At 45.0% G+C, this 19,320-nt stretch overlaps 1 protein-coding gene across 6 annotated transcripts in view; it reads right to left on the bottom strand.

Moving 5' to 3' along the window:
• Nucleotides 1-19,320, bottom strand: part of dlgap2a (discs, large (Drosophila) homolog-associated protein 2a) — a 147,803-nt gene that overhangs the window by 68,904 nt on the left and 59,579 nt on the right. For 4 of the 6 annotated variants that reach the window (XM_047337762.1, XM_035610334.2, XM_035610328.2 and 1 more), the window contains exon 2: nucleotides 8,338-8,370. The exons of the other annotated variants lie outside the window; for them this stretch is intronic. In XM_047337762.1, coding sequence (XP_047193718.1) covers nucleotides 8,338-8,370 — 33 coding nt within the window. The remainder of the gene's footprint in view (nucleotides 1-8,337; nucleotides 8,371-19,320) is intronic. 6 annotated transcript variants of the gene reach the window in all.

Genomic DNA, 19,320 nt, shown 5'->3' on the forward strand with positions numbered 1-19,320 from the left:
TTTTAAGATTTGAATGGGGAGAGGGAGTAGAACAATCCAGACGAGGCCTGTGCCCTCCTCTTACTGACGAAGCGGGACACAGTTAAACTCCTACTGCTGAGGCGTAGTTCAACTCCCGTGACCGGCCCGGTGCTGTGATGCCATAGGGAGTTTCGAATCTTCCTCCATCTAACTTCTGCAAAGTCGGTCATCGGCTCTCACGCTCAAAAGAGAAACGAGCTTTCAGCGATTGAATCCAACCAAGAGCGTATGACAATGCAAATGCGTCCAGTTCAGCAGATACGCTATGGGTGAAGGTCAGAAAAACTGTGGGGTGCTTTTTCGAACAACGATGCCAGTCACCTCACTAGAACTATCTAAACTTTGTAGGTTGTGGATACGTACATAAACCATTCTAACGTTGTCACTCCCGATACTGAGGGTTAGGGTTCATTTATACTAAAACCCTGAGCATAGTGACTAAATGAATGTAATTGATAGCCGATCAACACTGTTGTACACTTCACTGTCATGGCTCACACTGGATCGGCTTATTGTCGACATTGACAAAATATTGTCCTGCTGGACAGGCGTCTCCCTAGTAGATACATTAGGATTCTGAGCAACTGCATATGCAATTTATTCAGGAACTACTTGTTTTTTGCATACCCTCCACCTGAACTTGGTGGACTGTGAAAGTTTTTAGTTTGTTTTTTTTCAGAATAATGTTAAAGTAAATTTCTGGGTGAAAGTGAGACTCAAACATCATGGCGTTGGTATTGTGAGATAATTAAACATCCTAAAGAAATTCCTAACATCTGCAGGGTTTTTATTTTCCAGTTTCCGTCACAAGCGTTAACTAAGCCCTAGTTACACTCTGCCTTATTTTGTTCTCGCTGCTACTTATGCTTATCCAAATGTTCGGGGGGAGTGATTGGTATTTAGCCGCCGTCATCATATGGGAGATGAATGATGTCTGCACCAGGAGCAGAGTGATGACACCTCCCCTGGCCAATTTATACCACAGCCCCGGGGAGCTCTCCTGGTAATGAGACTATTTGCATGCAGACGGTCAGTTGCTCTTGTTATCACCCCCAGAGGCCCATAAAACCACACGAGCTACAGTAAAGTTAGAGGCGGCAGTGAATTCAAAACTATCACTCTCTTTTTTTATTGACCGTATTCTGCCTCGGAACACGATGCTTATGGGCGATAACGACACAAATATTGGGTGGCGTATTCATCTGTGAGTCATCTCAATGAAGGAAAAAAAAACTATAAGATTGCCAACAAGCTCTCGCTGTGTTTTCTAAATGAGTCATGAACGGGAGCACGCACAAAAAAAGCGTATATCCAAGACTTTTCCCAACTGATTTGGTTCAAACTTTCCCCCGATGTTCCTGCTGCTCATCAGCCATTCGCCTGGAGCGAAGTCAAGCTTTCCCCCTCTCTATCCCAGGATCCACAGAGCCAAAGCCGCCCTGTGTTTGCTCCCCGGCAGCCTTTACAGCCGAGCCTCGGACGGCTGCTCACCTGGGAAACACACGCACAGTTAAAGCTCCAGCTCCCACCTGCAGCCTTCTCATGTCACAGCGCGGAAAAACAAAATACCGAGGGTGGACGAGCAAGAAAGCCAGCGCCTCGGATTTGAACTTCCGTCAACTGCTGAGGCATCTGTATCTCTGCCTCCTCACTACTCCAGCCAGCGATTTCGGCCTCACCGGGGAGTCAGAGGCGGAAGGGAATCGGTGGCAGCGCTGCGAGAGAGAGGGAGGGTGTTCCATTTCAATCTCCAGGACGGTCACGTCCCCGCACATTTGTCAAGCCTGCACTCAGATTGGAGCTCGATTAGACGGCGCGTGAATATCTGATGCAGTGCCCGGCGTCGTGCCACAACTTTCTCCTCACAGACTCCTTCATTTTGTCGGCCCTGATGAGATTTTATACGTCCCGTACCTAAATGGAAGTCTCCCCCCCGGGACATTAGAAATTCATTTCAAATGTACTGAAGGGTAACATTAAGTGCAGGACTATCAAAGCGGCGGAGGAGAGCGTCGGGAAGGTGTGCTGTGGGACAGCCAGCGGTGGTATTGTGCTTCCCTGTGCACGTCCGCACCTTGACAAAAAAAAAGCTGAAAGAGCAACTTTGGTAACTTGATGATAAGCTCATAATGATTGACTGCCTGCTGTACTTTTCCCGTGCTGCTTTGTGAAGGAAAAAAGGAAAAAAAAAGGTGCTTGCAGTTTAAAGAGCATGTTTTTCTCAATCACACTTCGCCGGGTGGCTTCAGGCAATCTTCAGCGTTACATTTTTCCCCACCTCTCTCTCTCTCTCTCTCTCTCAGATGGCTGTCAGTGAGCTAAAGCTGCTGCTTTGCTTTCCTCTCGAACACTAAGTCCCTGAAACATTGTGTTGGCCTCCCATGCAGGCCTGGGAATACAAGGTCGGGCTGCCTGGCTCCTCGGACCGCGGGCAGTGGGGCGTGTGTGTGGAGCGCAGCCAGGTCTACTGGCAAAGGTCGGCAATGCCGCAGCCCAGGATTTAAGCGGAGAGCCGTGACCTGTCAAGCCGAAGGGCCAGAGGTCTCTGAATATGCCAACTCGAGCAATCGAAGGCAGGAGACTTCAGCTTTGTGAGGCTTTCGGCGCGCGGCGCTAACAAGGAGTCAAAGCTACTGAGGCCCCTGGCGTTTTTTCTATACTGCGCCGAGTGGTATGGTGCTAAATTTTAAGTGGCTGTGATATAAAGTCGAATGGAAAATTGAAATCCTTCTTATTTTACTTCCTAAGGGGCATTCAAAACCAGATTGACACAGCAATTGTGCTTATTTACAATTTTTCAAAAGAGGATGGAATTGTTTCGAGTGGAATGTGTGAAAACAAATATTTAAACTCCACGCGCCTTGGCGGATGGTATCCCCCGACAACGGTTGACTGACATCCATTGGTGGACTTTGCCGTCAACTTCTGTGGTGTGTTTACCAACCGGAGCCTGTACAGCCCGCGGACGTGGACACTACACAGGTGGTATGAAAATGTTTAATTTTTCTTTTTTCTTTTGGTGATCACGAGTTTGACCGAGTGTACACAATTCACTCTAATTAGACATAACCAGCAATTTAGTGCACATGGAAACTACAGGGGGGAGCAGAGTGCATCATCAAGGCTCTCTTGAGTTGTATAATGCACAGCATCAGTACTCCTGTCACAGCCACCGACAAGTCTCCTCCATATTGGACGCTGACCTTGGCCAGCGGTCTGGCGTGCTTTCTGTTTGTCTAGCCAACATGTGATGTAAATGCTTTTCCTGAAAATTAAAAATCCATGCTTCCCAATTCAATATAGGACAGCGTTTCTGGGCACAGGGGGGAATATGCATTAGGACACAATGATATTACCTACAACTCCAAGATATTACCACACAGCCTCCCGGGGAAATAGTCTAGAAGGGCACTGAATACTGTACATACAATAAATATGGACGAGTCTCTGCACCGCAATATTACTGAGAGACAGCCATCTGCCGTAGAGTTTGTGGCACAATCTGCAAAGTTTTTTCTATATCCTGCCACTGTAACTCTTCCCCATTGAAATTATTTTTATTGATAACTTGCAAAAGGCAAACATGTTTTGATAGAATTGAAATGTTGCTTGGACCTAATAATGAGGACAAAAGGTTACTCAACATTAAAGCCACGGTGTTTAATATTTAGAAGAACGTATTCACAGAAATTGAATATATTGCCCATAATTGTGTGTCCATACATGTATAATCACCTGCAACAAAGATCCGATGTTTTTTCGTCAACTTTGATTGAGTGAAATACAGTAACATTCGGGGGACCCGACCTCCGTGTGAGTCTCCATGTTTGCTACGTGGTGTTGTGCTGTGTTCCGGTTCCACTGCGACTTGGGAGGTCGGAAAAAATCACCACCCCGACTTCTGGGGTCCGAGTTACGAGGTTTAATGGAACGCAGCGTTAAATACGGTTGCAGAAAACGGTCCAGAATACGTCACATATGCGTTGAATTTCCAGCGCTGACAGAAACCAGAAAATGGAATTTGCGGTGCGCCACCATAAAGTGTCCCCCGTCAGGTGCTCAGTTGGTTGCGGTTTGTAACTTTATCACCAGATTCCGCCAGAAAAATATAAAAATTAAACCTAGTCATAAGGTTTAATTTTCTTCATAAGGTGAATGTACTATGTACTGCAACACAATGTCCAGATGTACTGACAAAGTCACGATTACTATATGCCTGCAAACACAACCCAGTGCATTGTCTTACGCTAACTAAAGTGGTTTGTCTGTTACAGTAAAGTAGTGAACATCAGCCAAGCAGCAGTCACATACAAGCTCAATTCAAGAGAGGAAAAGTTGCCCAGTCACCCTTCACCATCTTCCTCTCTCTTTCACTGTCTCCTCCCCGACGCGTCTCACACTTCACCTCCGTCTAACCCCTTCTGCCTCGGCCATTTTCTTTCGTTCTCTGCCTCGCAGCGAAGTGCAGGGTCTCGGTGAAGGTTCGGTTTATGACGGCATTGCTCGCTCCCTCATTTGCGCCTGCAGCCGGTGAGTAAACCGCCATCGACCCGAAGGACAGGGCGCTCATTTTGACACAGAAAGAGCTCCGACTTCTTTGTCATCCCGCATGCGTAATGCAAAACGACTCTGACACCATGTGTCAGGCCTTCGCCACACTTATTCTGATTTCCATCAGCGGCATTATGTATTCTCTGGGTATCAGTCTCCCTAATTTCAGTTTTGTGGGTTTGGAGTTACAAGAGTGCTTGTCAAGGTGAGCCGAGTGACTTAGTCTTTGTCAACAATGTTTGGTTTTAAGGCCGCTCCCTGTCTATGAAAGTGTCCTCTCTGCCCTTGTTCTATAATAGCTATTATTCAGGACTCTCATTTCTCTCTCTGCAGCAATAATAGTTTACAGACACACCTGGAAAAAAAAGCCCTCTCGTTCCCTCTCTGTGCTGCAGGAAAGTGTTTCACTTCATGTCACAGTGCTTCCACACGGGGTGGGTTTTTCTCTCCAGTGTTTGGAGCCGCGTCTTTGTTTTTCTCATTGCAAATGAGGCGCAAGATCAATTCCGACCAGCAAACCAAGGAACACCGGTAATTGGTGCATTTGGGAAGAAAAAAGAAGTAATAATAACAATACATTCTGCCTCCCTGCATGGAGAGTTACGACAGAAGAAATGACCAAAACACAAATATTGTACAGCAGTTATGCATTAATGTTCACCGAGTAGCCGCGCCTTCAGTATTTCAAGGTCTCATTCAGATTCTGCACTGTATGGCGAAAAAAAAAAAGTGCTTGGAAAAGGGCAATTGAGAATATGGCTCCATGATGTGGCACCTGCTACCAAGTGCTGACCAAGTTCGACAAATGACTCTGTAAAGCTTTAATCAAAACAACCAAACTTTGCAATAACATGTTTCTGCCAAAAACACTCCATTTCCAGCCCCCCCGAAGTATCAATTTTATATTGTGCTGACACCTAAGGATTTTTTTGCATGCTGTATGTATGTATTGTGAAATATGAGAGTTAGGGTCCCCGAAAGGACACGTGGCCCCTGTAGCATTCCGCACAAAGACGGGGAGTCAAGATGTGCAAAAGCACATGTGGGCAGTCGCACCACCACACTGTCTCTCTCTCTGTGTCTCCTTTAGGACAGTTACTACCTGCAGGAAAGACCCCAGTGATGATATGAAACCCCAGTTTTCAAAAAGATTACAAAATGCTGCTTATTTTTGTACATTAAGGAAATTAAAGCTGCACTAACTAACCCACGTAGCAGGAATCGCTGTGGCCCAGATCTGGCCCACACCCAACACCTTCATTCGGCCCACACACCGGGTGGAATGATGGCACTTGGGCGGTCGGCTCCTGTTTGCCAGATCTGGGGCCACAAGCAAGCCAGAGTACTGCTGCATGTCCACCAAGAAAGGACCAGAGAAAACTGGCCCGAATCTTGCCGAAAGCACACCATCCCCAAACCCCCAGGATGATGTTTTGTTTTGTCCACACACCAAAGATATTTAGTTTACTGTCATAGAAGAGCAAAGAAACCACAAAATATTCCCATTAAGAAGCTGAATAGAATTTTGACTTAGAAACTACTTGAACCGAATTAAGCGATTATCAAAATAGTTGGCGATTAATTTAGTAATCGATTACAAACTGATTAATCGATTAACTGTTGCAGCTCTACAAAGCACTAAATGACAGAATAAATCAACTACCTAGTGCTAATAAATTAGCATTTAGCTGCTAAAAAAAGCAATCAAATCAGTTGGTGGAGACCAAATCATTGTTGCTTTAACCCTTTTTTTTCTATACAATCCCTTTTTTTCTGTTTCACCAAAAGACACACTTTTCAAATGCTGCAGTGTTTATCGAGTAGCCATTAAAATAATCTCTCCAGGCACCGAATCACAGATTTGTGATTTGTAATTTCAGTGTTCATGTCTTTTAGATGCTGGTCTTTCTTCACACATTTGATCCGAAACAAGCGGACACACACACACACACACACACCTTCTCTCTCTAGGGCTGGTTTTCTTTGGAGGTTTCAGGGACACCTGCTTTTCTCCGTGGCTCTGGGCCCGATGCCCTGTGCAACATGTAGTAAACATCACGGAGGTGCTTTGGAAGCTCCCTTCTTCCCAGCTCCACAAATACGTCTGCACACATTAAATACCACACAGAGACAAACACACACTTCCACGCATGCATGCACGCACGCATGCAAGCACGCGCACAAACACACACACACACACAGATCATCACCATCCTTCCCTCAGGCCTCCCTCCTCTCTGTCCATCTCAGCGGGAAGGTCGCAGGCGCACAGTTATCGCGCTCAATTTGATTATGTCTTAATCCAATCAAGCAAAGCAGAGAGAGCGCCATTGATTTTGGAGACATAGAATAATGCTTATTTGGCCTCAGAGGCACATGGCTGATTCCTGGACAAGGTTAAGTCCAGGGGCAAATATCGTATCTCTAAGCCGGTCACTGAACATGTTTTATGATTTTTCTAGATTTATCCTTTTTACTGCAAAATGTATCCAAATTTGCCAGCTGCTGTTGTATTCAAAGGCAATGTCCGGTTACTTTTATTAAGTAACATTATCAGTAGTGGGAGACATTCACATGAAACCCAACAACAGCTACAATAGGAAGGAGGAAATGCCCGAGTGATAATAAGGAGCCACAGCTGAGGAGATGAAACCAAAACCTAGTATCTGCTTGGGCCGAGCATGTTCAATGTGCAAAACTGACGCCATTGTGGAACCACAAAAGTCCAATTAGCATCTGCATGACCCAATTGTGGTGTATTTCTTTATATCCAGTCAAACCTATTCAGTCATTTGCCTTTACACTTCCAACTAATGTCTAATAGTTCCCACCATGTAGGAAACAAACTGCTGCAGAGGAGACACGATATTCGTTTGAATGTGTCTCTTTAAAAAAAAAAGTCACTGAAGTGTTCTGAAAAGTCAGTACGTGTAGCGACAAATGTGCCTGTCAACCCCGTCCGAGGATGGGTTCTGTTCACGCCATCGCCAAATTTCTTTTTGAAAGAGCAACGGGGGAAACCTCCCCACACTTGGCCGCCTGACCAATGAGTATAACGCGATCATGAATCAACTCTGTCACCGAGTCAGTCAATCACAGACATTTGTCGACGCAGCGGCGGACTGCGGTCAGCCCAGCCAAACACTGTTGGCCCATGCAGAGGGATGTGCTTCGGTGTCAGGAGTGAAATGTGAGGAAAACAAATGGAAACGCTTTGCATTGGGTCGGGCGGCATCAGCGCGAGAAGAGCAATGGCGACGTAGTGGTGGGCTCAACAGCTTTCGGCCATTGGAATACATCTGGAGCATGCTGTGCACAAACACTCATAAAATCATGTGTGCACACAAATAATAACAGTTAATGAGATGTGAAGCAGAAGCAGAAGCGTGGTTGGGGGGCACCGTACAGCTGTGTCCTTCAGCCTTCGTGCTGTCTATCAGACAGGTCAGTGAGGGTGGCCTCAAGTGCAGAAGCATGGCTGTTACCTGGAATTGCATTTTTATTTTTTGATCTACTCCATTCGACCCCTGCAATAGTTTGAAATGTGCAGGGCTGCGGTCGGAATGCTTTACAGTAAATAAAACCAAAACCAGGAGGACAATATCTTTTTATAGGTGTTTTTCCCCCCCCCCCTTTCATGGAACATTTAACCTGGCCTGCGCCATTGCTTTACTGATCTGAAGACTGAAGAACAGTGTGTCTGCAGTAGAAACAGCAAACAGCAAGCCGGGGGATGACGATGGGGGTACGGCGAGGCCCACTCACCTTCTGGTTCACCACACAGTGTGCACTGTGATTCTAAACAAGGACCAAAGAGAGACAACAGCAGATTAATAGAGGCAACACATGTGTGAACGTTTATGTTTGCGCATGTGTGTGTGTGTGTGTTAGCGTCGCCGCCCTGGTATAAATGTGAGAATGCTAACAATTATTTAAGATTCAACATCCCTCGCTCCCTTTCATAACCGAATAAAAACAATAAAACTAAACAAACAATATGAATGACAGAGCTTTTTTTGTGTGTGCTCCTAATGTACTTGCAGAGCGGTACCCGTGTGCAACATAATAGAAACCCAGCCACCATGCATAATGTGACCATCAGCCACATGCGGCTGCATAAAAAGAAAAAATGATGCAGAGAAAGGCGTCAACAAGGGGGAAAAATCTAAAAAAAATCAAAAACAAAGTGAGACATCATATGTTTTCAATTCATCACCGCCATGTGTGACAGATGCCGCGCACAAAAATATGAACTCAAAATTCAAATTAAAGCAAAAAAAAAAAAACAAGTACTGATTTTTGACTGCATGCTATCCCTCTTTTACATTCTTCACATTAGGAATGGTCCTTCGATTGAAGGATCGGGCTTGACATGCAGCATAGAGTATAATGTAAACATGGAAGATAAGTTGCAATTTTGATTTTGTTAATCAGCCCTCATTGTCCTCATGCAAACATCACAGCGCACCGTACTGCAAGCCTCAAAGTCTAAATCAATATATGGGCATTACTGTTAATGAAGTATCAGTCTTTCCCGGGAACCCACCGAGTACAGGCAGCCTTCGGGGGGGGGGACGGGGGGACGGGGGGGGGGGACGACAGACACGGGGCATAATGGACAGAATGACGGTGAAGATGAGCGTATAGCGGCCTTAAGCAGCTGTGGTGTGTCAGAGGTCATCTCTGTTACCTGATGTAGCTGTAGCCAAAAGAGGCCATCTTGTTTTTTGTTTAGTTTTTTTTCTTTTCATGTCAAGGCTCCCCATGTCACCACTGCTAATTAGAGGACTAATTAGATCAGTAGCAACCTTGGACTGAGGACATCTCTTCGTTGATGAAAGAAACAACAGTTTTTCAGACGGTTCAAATTTCGGGATTGGGCGATACCACTTTTTCGTGTCCGATCCGATACCGATCCTGCAACCTTTAGTATCTGCCGATACCAATCCGATACTAATCTGAGACAATCCTTTCCCCACTCGTAAAATAAAATATTAATAATGCATTGTTCAGGATGCACTGTGCTTAACCAAGCCATCTAAAACCTCATACTCAACTCTGAAACAAATAATCAACTCCCCTAAAGGACGACACACAAGGTCAGCCACATGACTGAGTTATGGAATACTGCTGTTTTATTTCTCACCTCTCACTATTTCTTCTTTTTTCTTACGATATCTGATCATTTGGTCATTTGATCATTTGGAATATTCAGGATTCAGGACATCCCTAGTTCAAATCCTTCCAGCCATGGGCTTTATAAATACAATAAAACATGTCCATAAATGCTCATAACACAAAAATTTCCCTCCCTCCCTCGCTCTCCCCAGTTGACCCTGCTCATGGGCAGAGTGCAGTGAGGGCAGCTTGGCAGACCAACAGATTGGGGGTGGGGGGGGGAATAAAAAAGCACTTTTAATGCTTTGTTGTTGCTGTCAGTCTGCTAAGGCTGTTAAGTGTCACAGCCCTGGCACTCTCGCTTCACAAAAGTGCCTGCTGGATCTTACCTTTGCACCATGGTAAGTCCCCTGTCTATTATTATTATTATTATATATATTTGTTGCTATCAGACTATTCTGCACACCGCTCTACCGACAGACAGACTGAGAACATTGCTGACACCATACGGTGTAAGACGGCTGCAAAGACAATACCGCCGAGATAACCCAGCTGTTATTGTCACTTAGCGGAAGTAATTGCGTTTATGTAACTTTATTTTGGGACGCCTCTGTTCTCGAGCGCTGTTCCGGGGGAGCTGGCGGGAGGTTGGAGTCGGCGGGGTCGGACCACCGGACCGCCTGGCTGGGGGTGCGGTGGCGGACGGCTGAAGCATGGAGAGAATTTACTGGTTTAATTAGTCTTTTTTACTTCCTTCTCCCAACAGTGTAATTCCGCCGAGTCAAAAGCAATTGGCTCTATTAGTTTGTCCTGCCTGTTCAAATTTAAAGCACTCTTGAATTTCCCCCGAGCGGGGCCCGCATATTGATCTCGATCAGGCTGTTTTTACAGTATAGGAACTATTCTTGGGCGATTCTCCGTCGCTTTCCCAGTTGGAGGTGTGAAGTGGCCGCCAGCCTTTGGTCATCAACTAATGACTAAGGAGAAAAAAGACAGGAGCCATGACAGAGGAGAGGAACCAGGAAAACAAGAGACGTTGGGAGGGAGAAACATGGGGACAACATTGCTGTATTTACATCAGGCCTTGTACCAAATAGTGAATAAATATTGCTTTATCATATTATATTAGCCAGAGCCACAAATTCAAATCAGCATACAATATAATCTAAATCCAAGGACATGGGAGATGGTTTAAAAATCAAACGTCAGTCTATTTTTAGAGTGCTACTCTTACATAGCACGTTTAAAAAAAAGTAGAGCAAAAACTCTCAACGCTGACCTTTCGCTGGCTGTGAGTAAACCAGCATAGGAACTCGCAGGGGTCTCTGGGGTTCCCCGATATCAATCTCCAAACAACAACATACACTGAGAGAACAAATCCTTAGCCTTGATCTGATAATGTATTCATCCATAATTAAAAGCCCCCCCTTTCCATATCAGCCGGCGGCTCGCTCACACCTTCGCCAGCGGCTGATCTCTCCTTTACCCTCACCCTCTCTCTCTCTCTCTCTCTCTCCTCTCTCTCTCTCCTTCTCCTGATCCCACGATGTGCGAGATGGAGGTGCTGATTAGCTGGCGCTGAGATTGTTCCGAGGCTTTTTTTTCACAAGACTGCCGCATCTCCGATAAAAACACACACGGCTCTATATAAAGTGGCGCGAGGCGGCGCGTGAAAACTCGGTTCCAGGGAGCTGTTGCATTTTCGGCAGCGACCTGGGATTTACCCGAAGGGACCTCGCCGCGGAGGTCCGCGGTGGGCGGCACGCGCGGGTTTTTGCGAGACACGAGGCACACAAAGGCCTCTTTGCTCGGACAAGGGTCGACGCAAGGTAGTCAATATCGCGACGTGCACAGCGACGTGCAGGCCACGCACGGACAAAGGCGCACAGACGCACACAGTTACACACAAGCCGAGCGCGAGAAACAACACACTCCGCCGCAGCCTCGGCTTCTAGCCGCCTCGCCGTGGATCGTCACCAACATCACTTTGCCTTCCCCTTTGAATGGCACGATCCATCCTCCGCGGGCCCCCCCCCCCCCCGTGTATATATATGCAGCCTCCCGGCGGAGCTGATCGAGCACTTCTCAGAGGAGATGCTGTGCTGAGCACAGGGCAGGAGGAGAACTCATCAGCCTGGCAGTATAAGCCCTGCCTGCCTCTTCAGGGGCTAATTGCTCTGCACTGTCACATGAAGGAGCTTGGCTATGAATATAAATGTAGGCGACACCAAAAACTTCCCGTGCAACATTTGCGAACATTGGCAGGGAAAGTGCAGGAAAAGGTCCGGATTTCAGGGCATCTGTGAAAGTTTGGGAGGTTACATCAAAGATATAGTCGGACCTTTTTGGGGAAATCATCGTTGTTCGCTGTCCTGCCGAGGGTTAGCCAAAGCAAAAGGTCCCCCCCGAGATTAAAACTGTCCTCCGCGCGCAGAATCAAAGCTTAGTCAGTGCAGTCAAAGCACAACCCAAGCAGTGGAAACCCATTTCAAAAGCTGATTACACAAGTGATGACTCCAAATATCACGTCCCAGGGCCAGAGAGGGAGTCAGCAGCTCAGCGCGCTACAAAAAAATTAGCTCATTGTCAAAAATAATCATCACATTTCTTACTTTGAAAGGGCACAGCAGGCGTCCGACATCAAACAGGGAGTGTGTGATACGAAGCCTGCCATCAGGGTTTTTGTGGATGACGAGGCTGTGAGAACACTACACACAGCTTTATCACTGTGTGAGCTCCAAAACAAGGTAGAACCAGAACAGAGCAAAACAATATATATATATATATATATATATATATATATATATATATATGTGTGTGTATATTTATTTTTTTTAAATTTTCTTCGTCGGCTCCTGTGGCAGCAGTGGGTGGTTCACTGCGACGCGAGTGAAAGGATCTTACCACGACCTTCAGTTATAGACAAACACTGTCAATCTGCAGCAAGTAAAAAGCCATCACATGTCAAGATGCATCCCCAGTCTATTCAGGAAATCTGTTTGTGTGTGTGTGTGTGTGTGGCTTTGAGGCTACTGATGCTCGAGGCAGGCACATCCTACTGCGATTAGAAATTCATAAGACTATTGTTTGGATTATTGCAGCTGCTGAGGATTCTGAGGGTTTCTTTTGTGTTAGATGCCGCATGATTGATCTATCTGGTACAAATCATGGACTTATTACTAATCTACATATGATATATGCAACTGAAAAAAAGATTTTGCCTCCTGTGACAGTCTTTTCCTATAGCGTGCTCACTATTGCATCCTTGCTGGTTTCTTCTCTCATAAATCCCACAAGTTTATTAGCAATTTATTTATTTATTAAGCATTTTATTAAATTGTAATCGGGGTCCTCCAATTTAATGTAGTTAGCTTTACCTTTCAATATTTGAACATATATATCTTTACACATGTAATCATGTTTAATTGGCTTTGGCTTTTTGTAAGCCATCTATTTATTATCTATCTATTTGAAAACTAAACAAGCCCCATAATATATAAACAGCTGATTAAACATTTCTGACATTGGTAAAATGATGTAGCCCATGCTGACGTTTACACGTCTTATCTGTCAAACGCTACTGGCTCCAAATACACGAGTTCCAATTCAGCACCTAGAAGTAAGTATTTTACCAACTTGATAGTGTGGGACGGGGAATTCACTCCGGGAAGAAAGCTCGTCTTCTTTCCACTAGATCAGGAAGTAACACAACCAGCCTACTGATCGGTGCTATCGGACGTTTAACTCGAGGTCATCTGTTCAAATTGGGATTCTTACGGTTGTTTTCTGCTTTGCCTAGTAGCCAGCCCGCTGGCATTGAGTAAGCAGCGGTGCTGAGGCTGCTGCTAGGTAACGCTGGGAACCAAGAAAACGAAGTTGAAAGCTTCAGTGACCACACGTCTTCCTTCTCCTCCGTCATCTCCAAAGTGGTGTCGACGTCTTCCTCAGGAGCTCTGAGGGAACGAACCTGCATCCCGACTACTGCAGCGTTTTTAACGACAGTGACCAAACAGTAATACCACCTGGAACCACAAGGGGGCACAAAAGTTGTCAATTGCCTCTTTTATTTCTTTGTGCCAGCCTCTGTTGTGACTTCACTCTGTGAAAGGTGCTAAATAATCTTTACTTACTTTATATGAGCGTAAAACCACTAGGGTCAGTTTGTTTTTATCTGTGAGTCTGAGCCTGATCCTAAAGTATCTTATTCAGCTCTTTTCGAGTGTTTAAGTGGGCGTGGAATCTCATAAAACTGCAACAACTGTACAGTGAGCTAAATCATTCATGTGTGTTTTTCTACTGTGCACTTTACCTCTAAGTATGTTAAGTGCAGTATACTGTATGGGTGTGAAACTGCAAATGCAGCACATACACATATATATATATATATATATATATATATATATATATATATATATATATATATATATATATGTATTTATATATATTTATATAACCCCATACAGTATATCTGCCTGTTTCTATCTAAGACTATGTGCGTGTGTGCCTGCACACTGTAAACTGTAATACAGAGCGAGAGTATTATGTTCACACTGGGGTTGTTTGTATGTGAGGCAACATTTTATTTAGCAGTTTGTTTTCCCATGTATAGCCCCACTTCTGACTGTGACGTTGTTGAGAGGTGAAAACCAGACGGAGGGAGGGAGGGAGGGATTTAGTTAGACGAAGGTAGTAGAAGGTCTGTAAAAAAAAAAAAAAAAAAGGAAGAGGAGGAGGTAAAACATCCCATCCTTTCTCCTTCAACCCCAAGGGGCCCCTGGGCCAGATTTATAGGCACTTTCTTTCACCTTCTTGGAGGTAAATGAAGTTGAATGGAAGAGATAAATATAAGACAGGATTGACGTGTATGTCGGAAAATGTGTTGTTGAGTGATTGACGGCGTCTGAGACGTGTTGGAGAGACGGCGGTAGAAGGGAGGTGGATGTGTGTGAAAGAGGACAAGTGAGGTTGGACATGGACAAAAGGGTGGAGGGGCCAAACAGAAAGAGAGTGGTTTATAGACAGAGAGACTTGTGCACGAGGGAATATTGACGGTGTCCTCCACTCCCCTGAACCCCTCTGACGCACTGGAGTGTCTGTCAGTAGCGTTTGACCTCATATATGACCATACTGACACCTGATGATGGGTGGGGGGGGGGGGGGTGTCACCATCAGTGATATGTCCGTCACTTCTCCTTCCCTGACATCTGCACATCCCTCGTGCTCACTCCATCCTCCCATCTCCTGTTCACGCATTATCCTTCCACCTGTCCATTATCCGAACCCCAGATTCAAACTTAGAACACTAGAGTGCTAACCACTGTACCACCGTGCAATCATTTACAAAAACATTTTATTATTTCTTACTAGCCACAGTGCATCAACTGATGTAAATGTGTAAACCTTGGGCTTGTGCGACATATTACAGTTATACTTGCAGGTTCAAAACAAGGTTAGAGCTTCTCACTTACAATCAAAGAGTCCTCAAAGTGCAAATCATACCAAGCCTAAAGCTTAAAGCACGGAATACCTGAGCGTTTACGAATAACACAAATGTGTTATCTTAAATGAGACCTGGGAGTCAGTCATCTTACGCTGCAGTCGTTTACCCACTGAAACATTTTAACATCAGTCTCAGAGGAAGTGTCAGACATCTGCTCCGATCTTTCATTGCACGTCACCTTGCCTGTAGGTAAAAAGTTTGATAAATAGTATGCCACACAAAATATGGAGGAGTCGACACAGATGAAGCACTCTGAGGTCCACAATAACTGATGATAGGAGGAAGGAAAAAAAACTATATATAAATATAAAAGCTGATCTTTAGATATATTAGAATATAAAGCATTCAAATACATTTCACAGTGAAATATTGCTGTGGCAACATATAAGTAGTTTCCAGTATGGAAAAAAACACCCCCAGAATGTAGATATCCAAGAAATTGGACTGCGACTCAAATGCGAATGCACTGATGCCAAACCTGCAGAGCATCACTGTTTGTATATGCCATTTCATTTTGAAAACCTTCCCTTCGTGACAGGCATTTCATTCATACATACATATCCCCTCTACGAGACTGTCCTTTACCAAGAAACGACCAGACCAGTCAGCACCAGTTAAATGAACTGTAATTATATAGCGCTTTTCTAGTCATATAGACCACACAAAGAGCTCATTCACACACATTCACACAGCGCTGCTATTTACCTTTACAAGCTCTAAACCATGGGTTGGTAATGCAAATAAAGGCCCACAATGCTCTGAGGCTAAAAAAGTATTTGTGGCGTGACCTCCCGTCACTGGTAGAGGTTCTATTTTAGGAAAGCGGTCGATGTTGTCGTTTTTACCACATGCGACGCAGTTCGTCGTGTGAGCTGGAGGACTTGTTGCCCTCCTCCACAGGAAAATCACTGAGACTTCACTATAAATTTTATAAATTGCACAAGGAAAATCCGGGGGCTGACAGTCTCATAATTGTTGCCGCTACGAATCAATAAGTGTAATCGGTGTCAACCTCTATTGCAGTTCACTGGCCGCAACATGTGCACGGCATTGTGCTCGAGAACAACGGACGACGAAGCAGAAATAAAAAGACTCTGTCAAGCATGAAAGCAATCAGCAAGGTCAGTGACAGTGGTACTGGGGCTACTGTCTATTATCCTTATTCGCTCAGACGTTTGAGTTTTGTAGATACAAAGCAGACAAGACACAGAAGGGACAGAGTGGGAGAAGAGGGACAGAGCGGGTAGTTGTGCGTGTGTGTATCCGTGTGTGCGCATGTGTCTCTGAAGGCACGTTTTTGGCTCTTTGTTTTTGGCCTCTTGAAACTACTGGAAAAAGACTAAACTCTATTTGTTTTTCCTTGTTTCAGTTATTTTCAATTATGGGACAATGCAGAGCAATGCAAATCACCCAATTTGCATCAAGAAGATGAGCCTGATTGAAGTAAGTAATTTGGTTTGAATTGGAAATTCATTTCACAGCACAGGCGGAATTTGTCCAATGTTTTAAGAGAAATAGGATTTTCTGGGCTCCAAGACAAATTGGACTCATTGAGATGGATGCTGTTTCGCACAACATATTAGGGGCTGTGTATTGGGGGGTGTCTCATAGTTTTACTGCAGTATCGACAAAACTGTGTGAGGTCCTACAATAGATTAAGCTCCCCAAAAGTGAAGCCAAATCATCTTGGTCGCCCCCTGCTGGCAGGCATATGGGTCCTAAACCCCACCTCCTCCATGTGAGTGGATGAGACATGGACCAAACTTAAACATTACAAAACACCCTCAGATGTTTTCGTTTTCGGTCATTCTTATCACACCGATGTTCAAGTGTTCATTTTTCAGGCATACGTTTGGTTTTTAAGAGGTTATTTGATGCTATAAAAACAGGGTGAAACATCGTGATTGACAGCCGAGACCAACTTGCAATCGGTCGGGCTCCACGCCACGATCGCCACTGCGCAGACCCCCGCTCCAATAAACGACGTCAAAAGCAAAATATAGTGGAACCCGTATCCAGGATATTTTAGATTAATTCCTGTGCAATGGGAGGAAGCGCACACACGTCATCAATCTTTATTTACAGTCTATGGGTTGTACATACAGCAGTGTTTGCTGAATGATAACAACAGCACGCTACCATGCTCACAGTGACAATGTAAACATTGGACAAAACACAGACACACACACACACACACACACACACACACACACACACATTGTGTTACTTTATACGTTACAAGGTTAAAAGTCACTTAAACGACCTTAAGGGGGAAAAAAATATTACATGCTATTTATTTCACTCGGAATAGTCTAATACCATGTACATTACCAATACAGAAAAATGAATGTTCTATCACGCCACCAAACTCCAACACACACGCACACACTTCGTCATGTGCAAAGACTTCATCAAGTGGCTGGAGTGTGTGTGAGTGTGTGTGCGCGTGTGTGCGTGTGTGCGTGTGTGTGTGTGTGTGTGTGTGAGTGTGTGTCTGACTCAGAAGCAACGGCACAGTGTCACCACACTCATCAGTCTACTTGATCTCCCTAAGGATGATGTCACTGGCACCGAGGCTGGCTGGTGGCCCACTGGACTGAGGGGATCAACTCTCATTATCTCCTGTCCAGATTTATAGGGCCTGCCATGCTCATATTTTACACAGGGTCAACATGGAGGGAGGGCAAGAAGGAGGGGGGCGAGAGCGACTGAGAGCATTTACTGATAAATCATCCTGCCTGACTATTCGGTATTTAAGGAAAACTCTTCTGGCTATCAGCACCGTCGGCTGCAGCAGATGTCAAAGTGAGTGCGTGTGTACGTGTGTGTGCGGGGCCATATTTCTCTTTGGACACTTTATGCTGTCACTGTAGACTGAAAGCCTTAGTCACTTTGTCAAATTTTTTACAGTCGACGTGAAGGAGCCGATTGATTTCTGTTTATTTCGCTCTTTCGCACACACAACCTACAGAGGTTACCCCCTGTGCAGATGAGTAATGAGTCTACCCATCTGGTAAACAACACACGCGGCACGCACCTTACACGCTCATCTGTCCGCTCGCTCACGAGCCCAGCGTCTCACCAGTGCTATCGAAATCAAAGCAAACATCAAACAGCCGAGCTCTCCGTGTGTTGGACGCAGATGTAACCTGGAAACTTGGCCCAGCTGAGAAACAACCCTGCTCACACTCCCTCTCTTCCAAACTCCCCGTCCTCTCTCGCTCTCCGTGTCACCATAATGTCACAACATTGCTCCTTGTGATTGGATGTCTGTGTAACGAGGAAAGATTGGCACCCGGCGTCACCACACGGCAGATTTCAGCAGCTGCACACCTGCTGCCTTTGGCGCACACTGGTGCACAGTACAGATGTAGTAGTGCACGCGTGCGTGTGTGCGTGTGTACTTTATGATTACTATCCAGGGTATTGCATTATTCTCCATCTCCTGCAATGGGCCTAATGGGCTGTGAGGAGAGAGCAGACGAAGCAGGCCCAGAGGCGGCGTATACGATGTGTCGAACACCTGGTCGGCCATGTCACTGGGCGGCCATATTGGATGTGTGCAGGGTCCTTCTGTCTCTTTGTTAACTAGTAAAGGCATCTTGGGGAATAGCCAGGGTGACTTTGCTCGCAGCGCCTGCAGACTGGCAACCAAAATGCATTAAAATAGTCTGTAAATAGGATATAATTCCATTGGTAAAAGATTATTATCCATTGGTTTATTTCTTAATGTGAAAAAAGTCCAAAAAAACAACAGACAACCCAACATTATTATTCCAGTTTGGTCCCAGTTGTTAATAAGTGATAATATTAGTTCATCTTTCTTACATTGTGTAATAAAATGAGCATATGAAATGATCTTCAACCTGCAATAACTGGTCTTGTGTGGCCACTTTGTGGCCTGTGCCACAAGCTGGAAACATAAAACTGTTTTAACTTTTAAAATTACCATGCTGGTAAGACACTGAACACACAAGTAGCAACATTAGCACATATTTGGAGTCATGTGTCTTTGGCTGCTAAACGCTCCACAATGTTGACCATCTAGTTGCTAACTTTGCTCTTCTGCTGTTTCGGTTTGTGCACATAGCTGGTTTTTAGAAAAAAGAAATGTGCTTGTTGAAAAAAAC

This window comes from Scophthalmus maximus, chromosome 15, assembly GCF_022379125.1.
Source record: "Scophthalmus maximus strain ysfricsl-2021 chromosome 15, ASM2237912v1, whole genome shotgun sequence".
Taxonomy (NCBI): Eukaryota; Metazoa; Chordata; class Actinopteri; order Pleuronectiformes; family Scophthalmidae; genus Scophthalmus; species Scophthalmus maximus.